Source organism: Corvus brachyrhynchos, unplaced genomic scaffold (genome assembly GCF_000691975.1).
Source record: "Corvus brachyrhynchos isolate BGI_N302 unplaced genomic scaffold, ASM69197v1 scaffold115, whole genome shotgun sequence".
Taxonomy (NCBI): domain Eukaryota; kingdom Metazoa; phylum Chordata; class Aves; order Passeriformes; family Corvidae; genus Corvus; species Corvus brachyrhynchos.
The window spans coordinates 2,490,877-2,507,768 of NW_008239553.1; the positions used below are offsets into that span (position 1 = coordinate 2,490,877).

Below are 16,892 nucleotides of genomic sequence, written 5' to 3' on the forward strand. Positions count from 1 at the left end.
AATGGCAAACATCCAGTTGATTTTAACAGGATTAGCTGTCGTAGATCACATTGAATTGCAAGATGTTGGAAGGAACCTCATCTGAAAGTTTTTGTCCTTTGTGACTTTTAGTTTGTTCCCCCAGCTGGGTTGACCTGCACCTGCTTGAGGCCAGAACTTGGTGCCCTTGGGTTTGCTCCTGGAGCTCTGCCTCCCCACAGGTGGTGGTGGTAGCAGGGAGGAGGAGGAAGAAAAGTAGGGCAGGAGAGTAAGGCAGGGAGGGCTTTCTTCCGCAACTGTAGATTTGCAGATGTCTAGACAAGCAGGAAGCAGTTTTCTGCCTTCAGGAAAATGGGTAACCTTCCTCTGCTGTCTGACTCAAAATGCTTTATGTCTTTCTCGAGTGGCAATTCCCAGAATCACTCCTTTCACTTGGCCTACTTTTAAAGCGCCATCCTGGGATGTTTGTTAAGGCAGCAACCATGGTCCATAGCCGATAGCAAGCACTTGTTAAGGCCAGGCTGGAGTTCCAGCTTTGCCTGCCTCTTGGCACCGTGGGGGCTGATGAGCTGCACTGCAGAGTCCAGCTCAGCGTGGTGGGTGTAGGAGTACCCTGCTGCCATCTGCTTTTGCAGTGTGGAGGAAGCACAGCTTTCTGGGCCATTTGTGAGGGTGTTTCTGATGAGGCTGTGCTTTCATGATTGCATAAGCAACTATGACAGGGTGCCAAAAGGGCAGTCCTGTATCCTTCCCTTGCTCCCACTGCACGGTCCCACTGTCCCCTTGTACAGGCAATCACAATCATGCAGCTGTAAGGCGTATTAGAAGACATGTCTTTAAAACAGCATATATGCATTTGCTCTGATTACTCTCAAGTTTTGTACTGATAGTTTATTTGGTCTGCCCAAGGCATGGACTGGAGTGGTAAACCAGGACGTGAAGAGGAAGTGAAGGTGGTGGTGGTGGCCTTTTTGGGAGCAGCCAGAACCTCGAGAGACTTAAATTGAGTGTGCTTGTCTGATAAAATCTCATTCTTTTTGCAAAGGTGCTACCTCATTCTTCATTGCTGTAACAATATTGTTACTGTGTTACTGTGATAGCTCTGTGGGGAAAAGAGATGGGGCATTGTCCAGTAGTAACAGAGTATAAGATTTAAAGATAGTGTATTTATGTTCAATCTGATTTTTGCAGACATAGATTATAAAGTATTGATAACAGATATAGTGGATAGTGGATATTTTCCATGAACCTATGGATGAACTATAAAAAAACCATTTATTAATCAGCCTCTTTTTAAAATTGAGAATGATTTCTAGGAGAGCAAATTCGTAGTGTGAAAACCTGACTGGAACCTATGCCAGAAATGCTAGTGAAGTTTTTTTTTTTTGCTGAAAAATTAAATTACATAGGATTTTATTGAGTTTGTAGAGGGGATTAGGTTATTGCTCTTTCCATTTAAAAATTCATAATCTTGATATTTCTTTCATTGCCTCTGTTGTATTTTTTAAAAAAATATGAAGTTCTTAAAAATGCATCATAAACCAGGAAGTCTATATTCCACCACATTTTGTGTTGTTTAATAGAACTAATCACTGTATAATTGAAAACATGCTAATACTCACTTGACCTGCTTCTGCGATTCAATGCAGAGATTTCTGATTTGTCTTAAACTGCTTGGAAGAAGACAGCATTTTGAGAAATAAAATTGATTTTGCACAATCTGCTGATGATCAGCAAGGCTTAATGAATGATTGCCTCAAGTAACCTCATTAAAGTCATTTGGATGGATGACCAGGAGTGAAATGCAAAAAGAAGAAAGCGTAGTTGCTGCTTGAATGCATCACTTACTGATATTTGACTCTAAAAGTCTCCAAAGCCAGAACAAGGAAAGGATCAGATACCCTTGCTTTACTTTCCTTGAGACCTCCAAGTTAGTTTGATTCCTTTTGGGAAAAAAGAGTGTAAGCTTTTGATTTTAGTAGTAGCTATTTTTTAGCAGAACAATGCAGTAATTTCCTTCCTAGAAGTGTCATTGTACCCACTTCATAAATTGTGGAGGATTCCAATCCATTATTGTGTATTTTTTCATTTTCTCAGGACAGTTTAAAGAAGTCATTGCCTTGAGGCTGTGGATTGGGTAATTGCTGAAGCCATTTACTTACGTAGAATCTAGTGGTTAGCTCCTTAGCAAAGGTGAGAGTCTTCTGGTCAGCCTGGTTTCAGCTGTTCACCTCACTAAACTTCTCTGCAACTGACACAGTGTGGTGATTATTTAAAAGAGACTCTGAAATAAAGTAGGTGGGAAGCAGCAGAAAACGAAGTGGAATGAAAATGAAAAATACCAAAACCATGATGGGTTGAGATAAGTTTTTGAACACCCCTCTTGTACCATCTGTCCTAACCACATGTTCAGTTTCAGGGATAGTAGGTATTCCCCACATACCATCCTCTGCACTTGCTTTCGTTTAGGGCCATGTTACAGCATTGGGCAGTTCTTCAAAGTAATTGCAAATGGGGGGACGGGTAGTTCTGGCTGCCAGTCTCTCCTCTCTGTTGTTTGAGAGAGTGGCTGTTTTTCTGACAGAACCTTGGCTTTCATTAGGACCTAGCTGGTTTTTCCTCTCTGTGAGGAGATGATTCTGTAGACCTGTAATAATAACAACTGTGCAAGGGAGTATCTGAAGTGAAGTTTCCCAAATTCTGTAGGAAGTAGAAGCTGCACAGCAGAGTAAGAATTGAGATATATGATTTTGGTGTGACCTGGTCTGGATGCTGAATCTCAGGCTGATGGTCTGGTGGCTGTAGAGCATGGCATTCACTGAGAAAGCTGTCATGCGGCTGGTTAAGGATACAACTATGCCCCCAAACTGCATATTAATTTTCTAGTTTCCTAGAGCATTTTAGAGTGAATTAATCTAAGATTTGCTGTCAGCCCTCCACTAACCTGTTTTTAAATCATTTAAGTTCTTGGTGACTGGATGTTTTAACCTGTTATTGGCAATAATATTTATTTGCTCTTCCTTTTGGGAATATTTTTAAGTTTATTTCATTAGTGTTTGTAAGGGAGTTGGATATCCTAGACACCAGACTCCAAAGAAAAACAAAAAGTTTTTCTTGATTAGATATATATTTTTTTCTTTTACAGTAGGCTTACAAATCACAGCACTATTTCAAATACTGGTTTTAATAACTTAACCATAATGAGGAATAGAAGGCGCTGCTTACCTCTCAAAGCCCTGTAATATACATTATCAACTCTGAGAGTCTGGTGAGTTATATTCTGCTTGGCCAGTCCACAGAGATTAATAATGGTTGAATTTTTGTAAAGCATTAGGAAACTTTAGGCCATGTGGGTGTGCTTGTATTTTGATATCTTCAGAACATTAGTCTTCTTGGAAGCAGGCAATTCAACAAAATTGAGGTTTTATGTTAGGAGTCACACTTTGTTCTCTTTCTGTTCTCTGAACAATTCTCTTTCGATCTTACTTAGCTTCAATATCAGGTTGGCAGCCTTTCCTTAGAATAGTTGATTTGAAGTTTTGCTGAAGAATTAAGCTTTCATTCCCAAAATCCACTTCTTAGTGTTGTGGTAAATCAAGAGAGGAAACAGAAGCACATGCAAATCAAACACTTAGTGTATAATGCATTCTTGCATCTTGATCAGGTTTATGTGTGCAAACTGATTCTGTTAGTGTGGACCTATGTGTATAAAAAATAAGTAATATGGGTAAGTGTTTAGGATCATGCAGCTATTAACATGCATTTACACAGCTTTTATGAGTAAGGGGCAAGGTTAACTTCAGCAGACTTCACTGAGGGATGCTTCAGGGCCAGGCTCCCATAGAGCCTGGTTAAGTGATGAAGGTAGTTTGATTCCTTCAAAGCTGTTGCTGTATGACTGGAGAGTGGAGCTTCTTCCTTCAGCTCTCAGCATTTGTTCCCTTCTCAAGAGTGGGCCTCACATTCCTGTGTGGCTGTCCAGCTCCAGCATGCTCTGCCCGTGTCCTGTGTGCTGCCTCAGAGTACACACACAGGTGCCATTGTGATTTAACGTGTGGTCCAAAATCTGGGTTTGTGGCTTTGATGGTACAGTGAGTAGTGCACCTGGAGATGATGGATTCAGTCCAAGTTTTGAGTGTACAGGTGTGTCCGGGTTGTCAAGTACAACATGCTGATGAGGGGTGTCGCTGTTTCTGCAAAGAAGGCAGGGGTTGAAAGACTGAACAGCTTAAGGGAATGAACACCACCAAGAGAAGCTGGCACTTCAGTGGCCCATATTACCCAAGGTCATAAATGTCAAGCATAAATGATCACAATTCCTCCGTTTGTACTTAAAAGTTCTATGTCCACATGAATTTTTGGAGAAATGTTGAATAATGTTCCATAGACAAGATCAGAACTTCCCAAGGAGAGAAGAAAGATTTTACTTTCTAGTGCCCATCTATGTGAACTAGAGACTTTTCTGTTGATTTGGTTTCTGCCTGCAGATATATATATAGCTCTTTACTTTCTATTGCAGATATACCTGTTCAACTCTCAAGGTGTGGATGATCATGGGAGAACAACTGTTAAAGAACAGCATCCTTGATCAATTTATTAATAGCCATGAGCAGTCATATGAAGAGTTTCTAAATACGTTCACATATCTTTTGGAAGGTACGTAATTTCCCAAATCTCTTGTTAGGTACCATAGACAGAAGGGAAGGTAAAAAGAGAAGCAGTAGTATTCAGTGTCTTTGTGCTACTCACCTGCTTTGTGACTTTAGGCAAATCCTTGTGATACTTTTGTTTTTCCACTCAGCAGTGGGAACCCTAAGGACAACTTTTTACAGATTGGTTCCCAGGCTGCTGTGTCTCTACAGGTGGTTAGCCATTTATGCTTGCTTTAGGGAGGAGGGGAAACATGCACTGTTTGGAAGGATAGATGTTTCCTAAGTACATCTTGTACTGTTTTGCTTGAGAAGTCTCCATAAAAGAAGAGCCTAAGGAAACTACTGAATAGTGATGCCTTAGGATTTTGGCTTTTATATTTTTCAGATCCTGCACTGCTTTACTGTGTAACTCTAAGACTCTGTATAGCCTGTTAGCTACTGTTCTCCCGTTCTGGTCAGAAATAACAAATCCTCTCTAGACCTGGATTCAAGGGCCACCTTACTGTCTCAGGCCTCGAAATATGTAAACTAAGGCTCTGAAAAGGGGGAACAAACCTGGGGTAAATTACTTCATTACCTGAAATTGTAATTGGAAAATTAACCCTGATATTCAAATGGACCAAACTTATAAAAGTACGAGAAACTCGTGAGTGTGTGATGGCTTGAGATTAGGAGTGTGCAATTTAGGTACTTTCACAGGTTTTCAACACTAGCCTGCTCTGCTATGCCTGTGTGTGTGCCTTCTACAAAGTGATTGCCTTCTATGATGAAACAGCTCTCTGGAGGGATTTGGATATTGTCTAAATCGATTTCAGCAAGGCTTTCAACACTGTCTTTCACAACATCCTTGTAGGGAGTGGATTGAGAACTGGCGGAGTGGCAGATCCCAGAGGATCGTGATCAGTGGCGCATGGTCAAGTTGAAGGCCTGTCACTGGTGGTGTCCCCTGGTGCTCAATGCTGGGCCCAGTCTTGTTTAACTAATTCATCAATGAGTTGTAGGAAGGGGCAGAGGCCTCCTCAGCGAGTTCCCTGCAGACACAAAGCTGGGAGGAGCAGCCCATACCCCAGAGGGCTGTGCAGCCCTTCGGCAGGCCTCAATGGCTGGAGAGATGGGCAGAGAGGGACCTTCTGAAATTCAGCCAAGGCAAGCGCAGCCTCCTGCTCCTGGGCACCAGGACAGCAGCTCTGTGGAGGTCCTGGGGGGGGTCCTGGTGGACAATGAGCTGTCTGTGACCAGCAGTGCCCTTGTGGCCAAGAAGGCCAGTGGTGTCCTGGCGTGCATTAGGAACAGCACTGCCAGCAGGTCGAGGGAGGTGATCCTGCCCCTCTACACACCCCTGGTGACACCTCAGCTGGAGTGCTGTGTCCAGTTCTGGGCTCCTCAGGACAGCAGAGACATGGAGCTCCTGGAGTGGGTCCAGCAGAGGGCTACAGAGATTTTTAAGGAACTGGAGCATCTCATGAGGAAAGGCTGAGAGATTTCAGCCTATTTACCCTTAAGAAGAAATGAATGAGAAAGGACCTTATCAATGTCTCTAAGTATGTGACAGGAGGGTGTCAGAGGATGGTGCCAGGCCTTTCTCAGTGGTGCCAAGCAACAGGACAAGAGGCAATTGGCAGAAACTGATGCACAGAAGTTGCACCTTAATATGAGGAAGAACTTCTTTACTGTGAGGGTGAGCGAGCACTGGAACAGATTGCCCCGAGAGGTTGTGGAGTCTCCCTCACTGGAGATACTCAGGATCTGTCTGCATACAATCCTGTGCAAGGTGCTCTAGGATGACCCTGCTTGAGCAGGGAGGTGGGACCCACTGTGGTCCCTTCCAGCCTGATCCATCCTGTACCAAGCTAACAGGTAACTTGGATGAAGGTACATACAGCAGGACATCAGATAGATGATTAGGCTGAAAAGATCTCATGCTCTGCAGATGAAATAAAAAGTGGAGCTTAACTTTGATCTGAGCATTGCTGAATTACAGAATTCCAATTCTGCAGCTCAGGTTCAGTTTTTTTAGCCATGGTAGGTCAGGTGCCATAAAAATGAGTGCAAGCTACATGTTACTCACAATTCTTTTTACCACTGCTTTGCACTAAAAGTTGTATCCTCCTATTATTGCAGAAGCACTATATTTTTCAATTACAGCATGTGGCATGCCCCATTGATTGGCACTCAGAAGTCTGTCCTGTCCTTATCCTTCAGGCAGAACTAAGTGTCAGTCACAAGCATTGAGCAGAAAACCACTGGGGGAGTTGAAGCTGCCACAGAAATAATCTTGTGGCAACTTTCTCTCTCTCCTCCCTATAAAATATAGAAGAGGAAGGAAACACTGGGGGATTAGATAAGAGGATTGAAAACCCAATCTGGTCTTCTTATGTATGATTGATACACTGGGGATAGCTCCTATCTTAGTAGCATGCTGCATATCATAATGCTACTTGCAAAAAGCCTCAGTGTGTATTTCAGTCACTTTCACTGTCACTGTAACATTTGCCACTAAAATCATATAAAAGGTAGAGCTTTACCTGAATCAAATGCTTAGAAATACAGGTTCCTATGATGCTGTGAACTGAACAGCTCAACTTGTTTTCCTCCCACTTCCATTTTCCTTTGAAAATACCCAAAGTGCTGGTTTGCATTATAAACTAATGACCTGCAAAATATTCTACTTAAAGCATAACACGTACATTGTCATCTGATAGATTTTTGTCTGTCATAACATTGGAAACAGAAAAAACCCAAAACTAATTGGGTCCCGTTGATTTCACAGAGTAACATATTTACAGCAGGTGATTTTCACTTGTGCATGAATTATACTAGGTGTGTAGTTGGCATTGCAAGGATATTTTCACCTGAAGTTTCTATGTTATCCTTGAAAGCATCTCATAAGAATCTGATATCCTAGTGATTTTTTAGTTTTTATTCATATGGTAAATTTACACACAGTAAAGCTGTAAAGAATGTACCTTGAGTAGAAAGACCCAAGCATCCTTGACTGTTCTGGCCTAGCTAAAAAGAACCCTTTGAGGCTATAAATAGCCTGGTATGATCCCCTGTGAACACATTAGGATCTTCTGCTGAGAGTATAGTTTCATTCTTACAAATGTGGGAAACAGGGTTAATGCATTTTTACATTCCTGACTTCCACTGGACTTTTTAAGAATTGCTAATATCCTAATCAAGAAAATCACATTTTTAGAATGTTGTCTTTTTATTATATCTGAATGTGTGATACTGCGTTTGACTACTTCTATTCTTCCTTGTGCTGCTTGAAAAGATATTCTCTTAGTTCACATAGAACAAGATCTGGAGTCAAAGTAAGTCCTTCTAAATTCTGTGTAATTGGTTTTGTTATGTGTGTTTGGTTTTACTAGCACAGAGATATGTTGTAACTTAGATGGACCATAAAATTACATCTTTGATATGGGATTTTAATGTTCCAGATTTTAGTATTCCTAAAAATCCCAATGGTTCTGTTTTTTAAAATATGGTTGGTGCAGTGAGAAAAGGAGAGTTCATAGACTAATTGACAAGTAAATACTGTAGTAAGACTGTTACTTCATGTCTACAGATCTGATGGAAAATGGATAAACATACATAAGTATATTTTTAAAACTCTGACCTCAGCATTTAAAACATACCTCTCCAACAGAACGTGACCTATATATATTAAATAAATAATATTCTAAAATTATAGGAGTACTCCCTCCATAAGTGGAAAAATTTTAAAACTTTTTTTATTGATTCTGTAATGGACGGACATTTGAGGGCTAGGTTAAGATTCTAGCTAAGTCTCTTATTTTTCCTATTTAGAGCATCCAAAGTGTGTTTTTTGTCGTAGGGATATTAACAAGACAAATATATAGGTGAAAGGGCTGGTGAACTCATGGGAATGTAATTTGGCAATTAGAGCACGAGTCCAGAAAGATGGAATTTTTCATACTTGCTGTAAAGCTTTGCGGCTGAAGGAGCCTCAGAAGAGCTGAATTTACAAAGGAGTGGATGATACAGATTTCTGTAGATGTGGTCAATGAGTGGTATGTTCAGAACTACACACTTCCTAGAAAAACTTTGGACAAAATCTCATGGAAATGCATCCAACCCCGCTTTTGAAAAAAATTGCCATGGAGGACAAAAGTCTCTTTCAAATCTTAGGAAGAGTGTTTGAAATCTGGTGCGGAGAGCTATGATGCTCAAAATTAGAAGGCAGCATCTGCTCATTTTTTAAAACTCAGAGAAAGAATGGGAAATTTGCTGGAGCACAAAATACCTCATTTGCCCTTGTATGAAAAATACAGGAAAAAATCTCCAAATGGTCCAAGCTTCAAAATTTTGATCTAGATTTTAAATTACTCCTCTCCCACTTCTAAAAATACAGGATTCTGGATCATTCAGCTGCATACAAAAATGCCGCCATGAATAAAATTCTTACCCAAATCTAAGTTAAGATTTGTATTTCTTTCATGGTTCTGGGCATTTTACCACTGGGATTAAAAGAGTTCCATTCCTTCTGTTAATTTTCCTCTATTTCATAGACCTCCCACTGCCTGGCAGTGTGTTGAAGTCCAGGGACCTTGATTAGACCCATCTAAGCAAACCACGCCTGGGATCGAAACTTCGTAGCCTCAGTGCTGTTGTTTTGATGCTTCTGTGCTGAACAAACTGTCAAGTGGAGGAAGTTTGGAAGTGACTGATCACTTCTGTGCTTACAGGTGGCATGCAAGAGCCGTATTCTGTGTTGTGATCAGATGAACTTAATTCCCCAGTGAAAGCTGGGCAAGGTATTCAGTTCACAGTCCATTTGACTGTAGCTGTCTGCTTCCTTTTTCATTAACCACATTTAGGAAAAACAACTTTAAACATCCCATATAAGTGTCAGTGGAGGCACTTTACAAATGTGAGTCTTCACAGCAGAAGGCATAGCAGAGAACTATATAAAAGTGACAGTAAATGAACTTTTATTTTAAAAATGGACCAGTAGGACAATGCTAACCCCAAAAGGAATTTCAGCCTATGAGTAGATTTGCCAGTAAAAAGCAACTAGACTCAATAGAGTTCAATAAAACTAATCAAATCAAATTAATCTGTCATCCCCAGGGAACTTAAACAGGGCATGAAATAGGCAAACAGCTTCAGAGCTTTTTATTGATGTGCTGTGGTGGATCATTTGATAGAATTGGTTGGGAGGCAAAATTTGCAATTTTCTATTGATCATAAATTCAGTAGCTATCTCTATGTAGCCTTTATTCAATATAGAATAAAATCAAATATCATAGAGAGCCCCTAAATGTAGAAAAAATCCCAGTCATAGAGATGCAAACTTAATAGATTATTCTTGAAATAATAATAACTGATCTGTTTTATGGATATTTGTTGTCCTGGTACTTGCTCTGCAAGATACTTCATCTCTATTTTACGGACAGAAAAAAATAGGCCTAAAGAAGGGAAATGACTCGTGTGCATTTGTGCAGTAGCTCAGTGGCAGCACCAGATAAGTACAGAGGCACTCAGACTCCTGGAAACTTGGACAGCCCTTCAACAGTAGTGCTTCCCTGACAGCAATTCCTTGTTCTTTCTGTGATGCCTTTCTTATTAAACAATTTCTAAAGATTATTTCAGATGGGAAAAAAAAAGTATTGTCATTCTCTTGCATAACTTAGATTTTCTAGAACATAGGGAAATGCTTTGTAATTTTGCTGTTGATACTTTGGTGCAGGTTCTATCCTCTGGTGGCATATTGGCAGTGATTGGATTGTAGTGCTGTAAAAAGCAGTAACACAGAGTCACCTGTGCTGTACCTCATCACCTTGTCTAAAAAGGCATCGAAGTGCATTAAATGCAGCTGTTGGCTTAGTTTCATGCATTGCAGTGGGGTGAGGAAGCCCTCTTTCCATACGTGGGAATGACACAAAGCAAATAATGTCAGAGATCAGAGCTGTGTGTGATTCAACAGGACAGTCAGAAACAGAAGTCAAGTGACCTCACTTCAAATTTGTACTGAGCTCTTTGTAGTATTGGGTGCCTTTTAGTGTTCAGTATAAAATTAAATAGGAAGGCCTCATTTAAAGAAAGTATGTATTTTCCTTAAAAAAAAAGTCAGGCTTTTAAAGGATGCCTTAATGTTGTGATTATAATGTCCAAAATCAAGCATTTTAAAAACTCTTGGGCTTTCTGACATTTTATTTTGTTCCCACCTGCTGTCATCTTTTTATACTACTTGTTAAGAAAGGAATACTTTGTATGGAGATGTCAGATGCTTTTAATTATATACAATTTGCTTGTTTCTTACAGCACTTATCTACCTGCCTATTAGTGCTGAATTCTTCTAGGATGCAAGCCCACAGAAAGTTTTCATAATTGATTCTGCCCTGATTTATTAGTATATCACATGTTCTTTTAAAGTGCTCCCAACATAAGTATTTAATGTAGTTTCTTGTGTTGAGGAGAACTTTAAGCATATTTGCAGTTTCTTTGACTGTAAAAAAAACCAAAACCAAAATCAAGTATTTAAGAAAGAAATTCAAGTACATTCTGTTTTTCTTAGCTAAGATTCAAAGTATGGCTTAGTATAACCCAAACTCAGAAAGAAGTCTGGAGTTCTTGTACATCTGCTGAAAAAAACAGGATTTTGCTTGTACAAGCTACTGAAATGATGAAGTGCACACTTGCCTTGTTATTTAACTGACAGCATTAGTATTCAGATGGAGAAGGTATCCAGCAACAACACTGCTGAGCTGTGAAAGAACCATATGAATTTTTAAATGATCAGATGGGGTGAATGAGGAATAAACAGGAAATACTGCCCCTTTCCTAACACTGAGACTATCAAAAGCACAACAGAGACATAGATACTGATACAGATAAACACTACATAAAATCAGAACACATAGGTCCCATTAAGTAAAAAGGGAGAGATACAGTAAAAAAACAGTTGAACTTTTGAAAATTAAGAGCTGTTAGTTTCAGAGAAGTATTGCTGTACATTAAGCTAGAGCAGGTGTGTGAGAGTGGCTGAAATATACTTGAGAGTAGCAGTTATTCGTCCTTCCCCTGAAGGAGCACATAAAATAAAGTCCTTTCCTGATTTATTTTTAAACATACTACAGTAAGTATCCAAAAATGGCAGTCAAAAGTGACAATTGAGATGTAAGAGTTTACCCTTTTAGATTAGAAATAGTGCCACTGAAATTACTTGTCCCAGTCCATGGAATATGTATTTATCCTAGCTGAGGAGATGATATAGTGTAATTTCCTTAAGAAATTAGTAAATTTAAATTAAAGAATCAAGCCCGTGTTACTGATAATAGTAGAGCTTGACCTTTTTTTTTTGAAGGGGGAAAAAAAAGCTAAAAAATACTTTGTGCTGATTATTTGTCATTTGATCAGGATAAGATCAAAGACATTAGGGAAAAAGGCTGCACCAGCTGTATTTTTGTATTACAAATACTAATTTGCACACTGAGGTAAGTGTTTTAGGCAAGTTATTTTCTCTGCTGTAGAGGAATTCTGCTTGCTCAGTGCTACTGTGAGATCACTGCCCTCGAAATTAGTGTGGATTTTGCTGGAGTAAGATTGCAATGGGCCTTACAGGAATTCAGATAGTTATGGGATAGACAATTCAGATGCTGAGTGTGGGCAGATATGGTACACTATCTGTAAAACATCCACAGCCTTTTTGGGTGGCAGCAGGAGGCTAAGCCCTTAGACTCTTAAAGCAGGACTACATGATGAAGTTTAGGTGCCTGAATTACACCTGAATTGCTCTTGATTTTGGATAGGCATAGGACTCTAATACTGAAATCCTCCAGATACATACTGTATGGGATAACTGGACCTTTTGTGTTGAAAAGTTGGACAGACTTCATTTATTTACAGCAATTTATACATAAAAATACATGGAAACAGAAAGGTACCTGGTGAGCATAAATCGGAATGGCTTTTTTGGGCTAAGTAACTTTAAAACTCTATGTTATATTCCCACCAGGACAACATACAAGCAGAGGGAGGCTGCAAATTTTGGTTGGATTACTGCAGAAAATGTGGGAGTTGCTTTGGTTGCCAAAAATTAATAGAAGGCTTTAAAAATTATCTTCTCAGTAAACTGGATTTTCAGCCTTGAAATTTCTTGTTTTCCTCTTACAGCTTGTCATTTAGGGTAAATGAACTCAGCGTTGTACAATGGTTTACATAGCTGCACAAAGGTAAATACATGTTACAATGTTACCACCTTGTGAACATGTCAGAGTGGTATTTTGTGGAAACATTTCAGTGACAGCCTTTTTTCTTGTTTTAAAATGTTTGCTGACAGTGTGTTTGAAGAATGGAGAAAGTGAATGAACATGACATTTGTACTTGTGACCTCTGTTCAAGACAGTGATTATGGTACTGTGAGTAAAATTGGATTTTTTTCTTCAGGAGTCCTGCAGAAAGTCGCTGTAATATTTGAATTCCAGGTTTTCCATCAAAGCATAACTTGGAAGAGATTTAAGGGATTCATAGGCCTTCTGCTGGCCCTCAGTCCAGGATTTGAGGACAAAAAAGTAAATTGGAACTTCAAATAGTACCTTTGCTATATGGGGTTTTTTTTTGTTGTTGTTTTATAGTTAAAGGGGCCTGTTTCTAAGTGTCAACCAGTTTTTGTTTTCGAAATGAATTAATTCAGTTGAAAAAAGGTGAGAAGTACCTGGTAGTTTGAAATGTTTTGTCCAGTGTATTATCCCAAGCCGGGTATTCTATGTTATGTTATTGATTGCTGTGTCTGGTCTGGCTTTGAAATGTTTCAAACCATGAGAATTTTATCATTCTTCTGGGGCTACTATGTCCTCTTAAGAGATTTCACTGACAGTAAGTTTTTCCTGATAATACAGGTGGCTCTCTTCTCTGGTTTTGTGATAAGTGACTCCATTATTCTTTGAAATATGTGGGTAATCACTAGATATTCTCAAAAAATTCCCTTTCAAACTGGAAGATAAAGAGAATTTTAGGCAATATGGAGGATAGATAGCAGGAGTGAAAAAAATTTATCAAGTTGGATATCCTTTCTGATTGAAACACGTTTCTTAAGTCTGCACCATACTCTTAGTGACACACAATTATGATGGATACTACTCGTGAGAGACTCAGATGTACTTTTCTAGAGACCTAAGTTGGCTTGTTATTGCATTTTTAAGATACTGACAGTGAAATGACTAAAGAGTGAGACAAAATCTGTCTGCAGAATAAATATGTGAATCTTTCCATCATTTCAACTTTCTTCCTCTGCTACATTTTGTTGTGTTTGTATCCCTTATTTTTGATTTTTATCACATACTGTGAAGGCCAGTGTTCTACAACAGGATCTTGGCAGGTTGAGAGCTGTGACTGTGAATAATGAGTCAATTATCACTTAGTCAGGGGAAAGGCAGAGTGATCCTCTTGCTGTCTTGAAAGTGATCTTTCCTTCTTCCCCTTCTCTCTCAAAAGTGAGGACAGAAATGGTTGAAATTCAGAACACTATCAAAGAAATACTCTGATACTTGTCTGCAGATTGTATTTCTTTAACTTCAAGACAACTTATGTGTGTTTTTTTCAATAATATTTTAAAGTTCATTACAGATACTGCTTCAAGGGAGCCAGTTACGTGATGCATGCATTGGGAGACTATGGGTGTCAGTAGCTACTTTGGGCAGCTGAAGTTGGCTCTTACTGGTCCTGAGGGACTGTGCTCAAGGCTGGCAACATGATGTTTAAATCACCTGCCCCCCTTTAATTTATATGGAATGGCCTCATTATGCACATGGTTGCATAGCTGATATTCTGTCCACAGAATAGCATTTAACAACTGCTTTGGGTTGCTTAGACATTTTTATTCTGAATTTTTCTTCACAAGCAGTCAGGAATCTAGTGTCACATTGCAGTGGTGAATGTTTCATCAAATGTAAGAGGGTTTAATATTCTCTAACCCAATAACTCTGCAATGGTCTTAACCAGGAAAAGGTTTCTGTCAAAAGTTTATGACTGATCTCTTAGGAAAAGGGATAGTGCTTCTAAGCTGTAGTCTGGAGTTGGTAAATGGCACATAAATACTACAAATGCACCAGATTTCTTACTAACTCATTTAATCTGTCTAGGTTTTTAGCTGTGACAATAGCTCAGGTTTCTTCAGCTCCAGAAAATATATAACCTAATAAAGCAAGTTTGTCAGCTCATATGTGCTGCCTAATTATAACTGCTCAACTATGTGTCATAGGTCTTTTGATGCTAAAAGTGGTATTATTTTCTCCGGAGAATTCAGAACCTGTATTTTTGAGAAGGATGATCTGGTTTATATCCCAGAAGAATGACCACAGTGGTATACAAGAAAAGCATGGGCTAGTGCAGGAATATCATGTTTATTCAGAGTGTATTGGCTGTATGATTTATGCTTCAGATCATTCCGGTGATGATTTCTTTTGTCTCTCTGTTGGTCTGGTGAGAATCTTTTTATCACTTCTCATATGTAAATGCTCCTGATGTGCACAGGGAGGATACTGGGTTGGTCCTCAGGCGCTGTTGTTACTCTATAGGTCTGCAGGTGTTGGGCTGCATTATTTGCATGTACACATTTACCCCAAAATACATTAGTGTTCTTTTGTGGCTTGTCAGTCTTTAGGATAAAACTTGCAAGTTCTTAGGGTAAAACAGGAAGACCCATCCTGTTTTACTACTAAAGTAAAAAAAGATTGAAGTTTTTTGAGAAAGCCATCTAGTTCTTCCTATAAAGTAGGGTGACAGTAAAATTATCTTCAACTATTGGGTGACTGTTTTACTGGTCAAGAATTTAAAAGAGGGTTTCATGTCTAATACTGCTTCGTTTCCATGGCTTAAAAAGAGAGTATGTTGGAAAAGTGGTGGCTCAAATGTACTGCTGTATCCAAATACTGTTTTAGGAAGGTACTTGCTAAAAAAGCAGGGAGAAGCAAGATGTTACAGAGACCTGGGATTTAGGAGTTATTCAGAGGATCCATCTGTTATCTGAGCATTAAAACCTGTTTGCTAGATTGCTCTGGTGTGGTGCAGTTTGCTTTCTATGAACCGTGACTCTTGTAAGTGTGGACTTCAGGTTATGTCCAGCCTGCCAGCCCCTTTCTGTGTGTCATAGTAACTGCAGCACAGAGCTGTCCCAGGGGATTAATAATTCTTTGCTGTATGGCTCAGTGTAGTAACCCCAAAGGCATCATTAAAACTCTCCACAACAATTACTTCAATGCTTATAATACATAATTATGCTTTGGAAATGCAATGCGGTGTTTCTTATTGTTGCAAAGTAAATTTTTCAAACTAAACCCAAAAAGCTTCATTAAATGAGCATTTCTTTTTCATTAAGAACATGTGGTGCAAAGTTCATTTTAATTGATTGTCCTATGGCTGTTCCTTATTTGATAATGGGACTTTTAAAATAAAAAGTACTGCATTTTTATTTTGGTCTGATTACTGTATTTTTTGCCAGTGTGAAGGAAAAAACCCCTGCCATTTAGCATGGGTTTGGAAATCCATACTTCCATGCATATACTTGTCTGTAATTAGCTTCTAGATTCTGTCTGTATTGTTGAGATTTCAACTGATGATGACGACCTAGCTGTATCCTAATTCTGCTGGCTGCTTTGTGCTCCATGATCCTGGCTGGTAGGATAGTCAGAAGCACTTACAGTTGTCTTAACTTTGCTCTTGTTGTCCAAGGAGTTGTTAAAGGTCTGAAAGATGTCAAAAGCTATCATTGAAAGACTCAGTTCTGTTTCTGAATAGTTCCCTATTTTCAGCGAGGACTCAATATACCACTATTAATGTACAAAATAAGCCCAAGAGAAGTTATTCTGATACTCTATCAATACACTGGAAATGTGTTTTTCCAGTTAGTCTTTCAAGACCAAAGGAATCCCCTGAGGGAACAAACCCTGCTTGAACATCTGTATTTATTCTTTAATCTCAGATCCTAAACTTTGGGCAACTCAATATCACTGGCATACTGCTGTTTGTTAGTCTGATCACAATAAAAAAAATATTTATTTGCAAAATTTTCTCACTCACATTGTCGACATGGGGAGGAAATCAAATTGGTGATAAGGTAATTCAAGAGCATTCTATAGCTGCTAAACACTGGAAGCAGCAGTGTGTAAAGAAAACAGCTCAAATGAGGTGTTTTACCAACTAAAAATAGGGGGGTGAGATTATAGGACCTGTCAGTGCATCTCATCATGTGGTCCTGGACTGGTGGAGGTTCTGGTGGATGTGGTGGCCCTGGAC

General features: G+C 39.3%; 1 protein-coding gene across 4 annotated transcripts in view; it reads left to right on the forward strand.

Annotated features, from left to right (window-relative positions):
* Positions 1–16,892, forward strand: part of CUNH11orf74 (chromosome unknown C11orf74 homolog) — a 40,925-nt gene that overhangs the window by 6,420 nt on the left and 17,613 nt on the right. For 2 of the 4 annotated variants that reach the window (XM_017742261.1, XM_017742262.1), the window contains one exon: positions 4,499–4,635. In XM_017742261.1, the coding sequence (XP_017597750.1) occupies positions 4,499–4,635 (137 nt within the window). Of the gene's footprint in view, positions 1–911; positions 1,025–4,498; positions 4,636–12,773; positions 12,833–12,939; positions 13,014–16,892 lie in introns of those variants that run through there. The other 2 variants (XM_017742263.1, XM_008639389.2) reach the window with 2 other exon arrangements.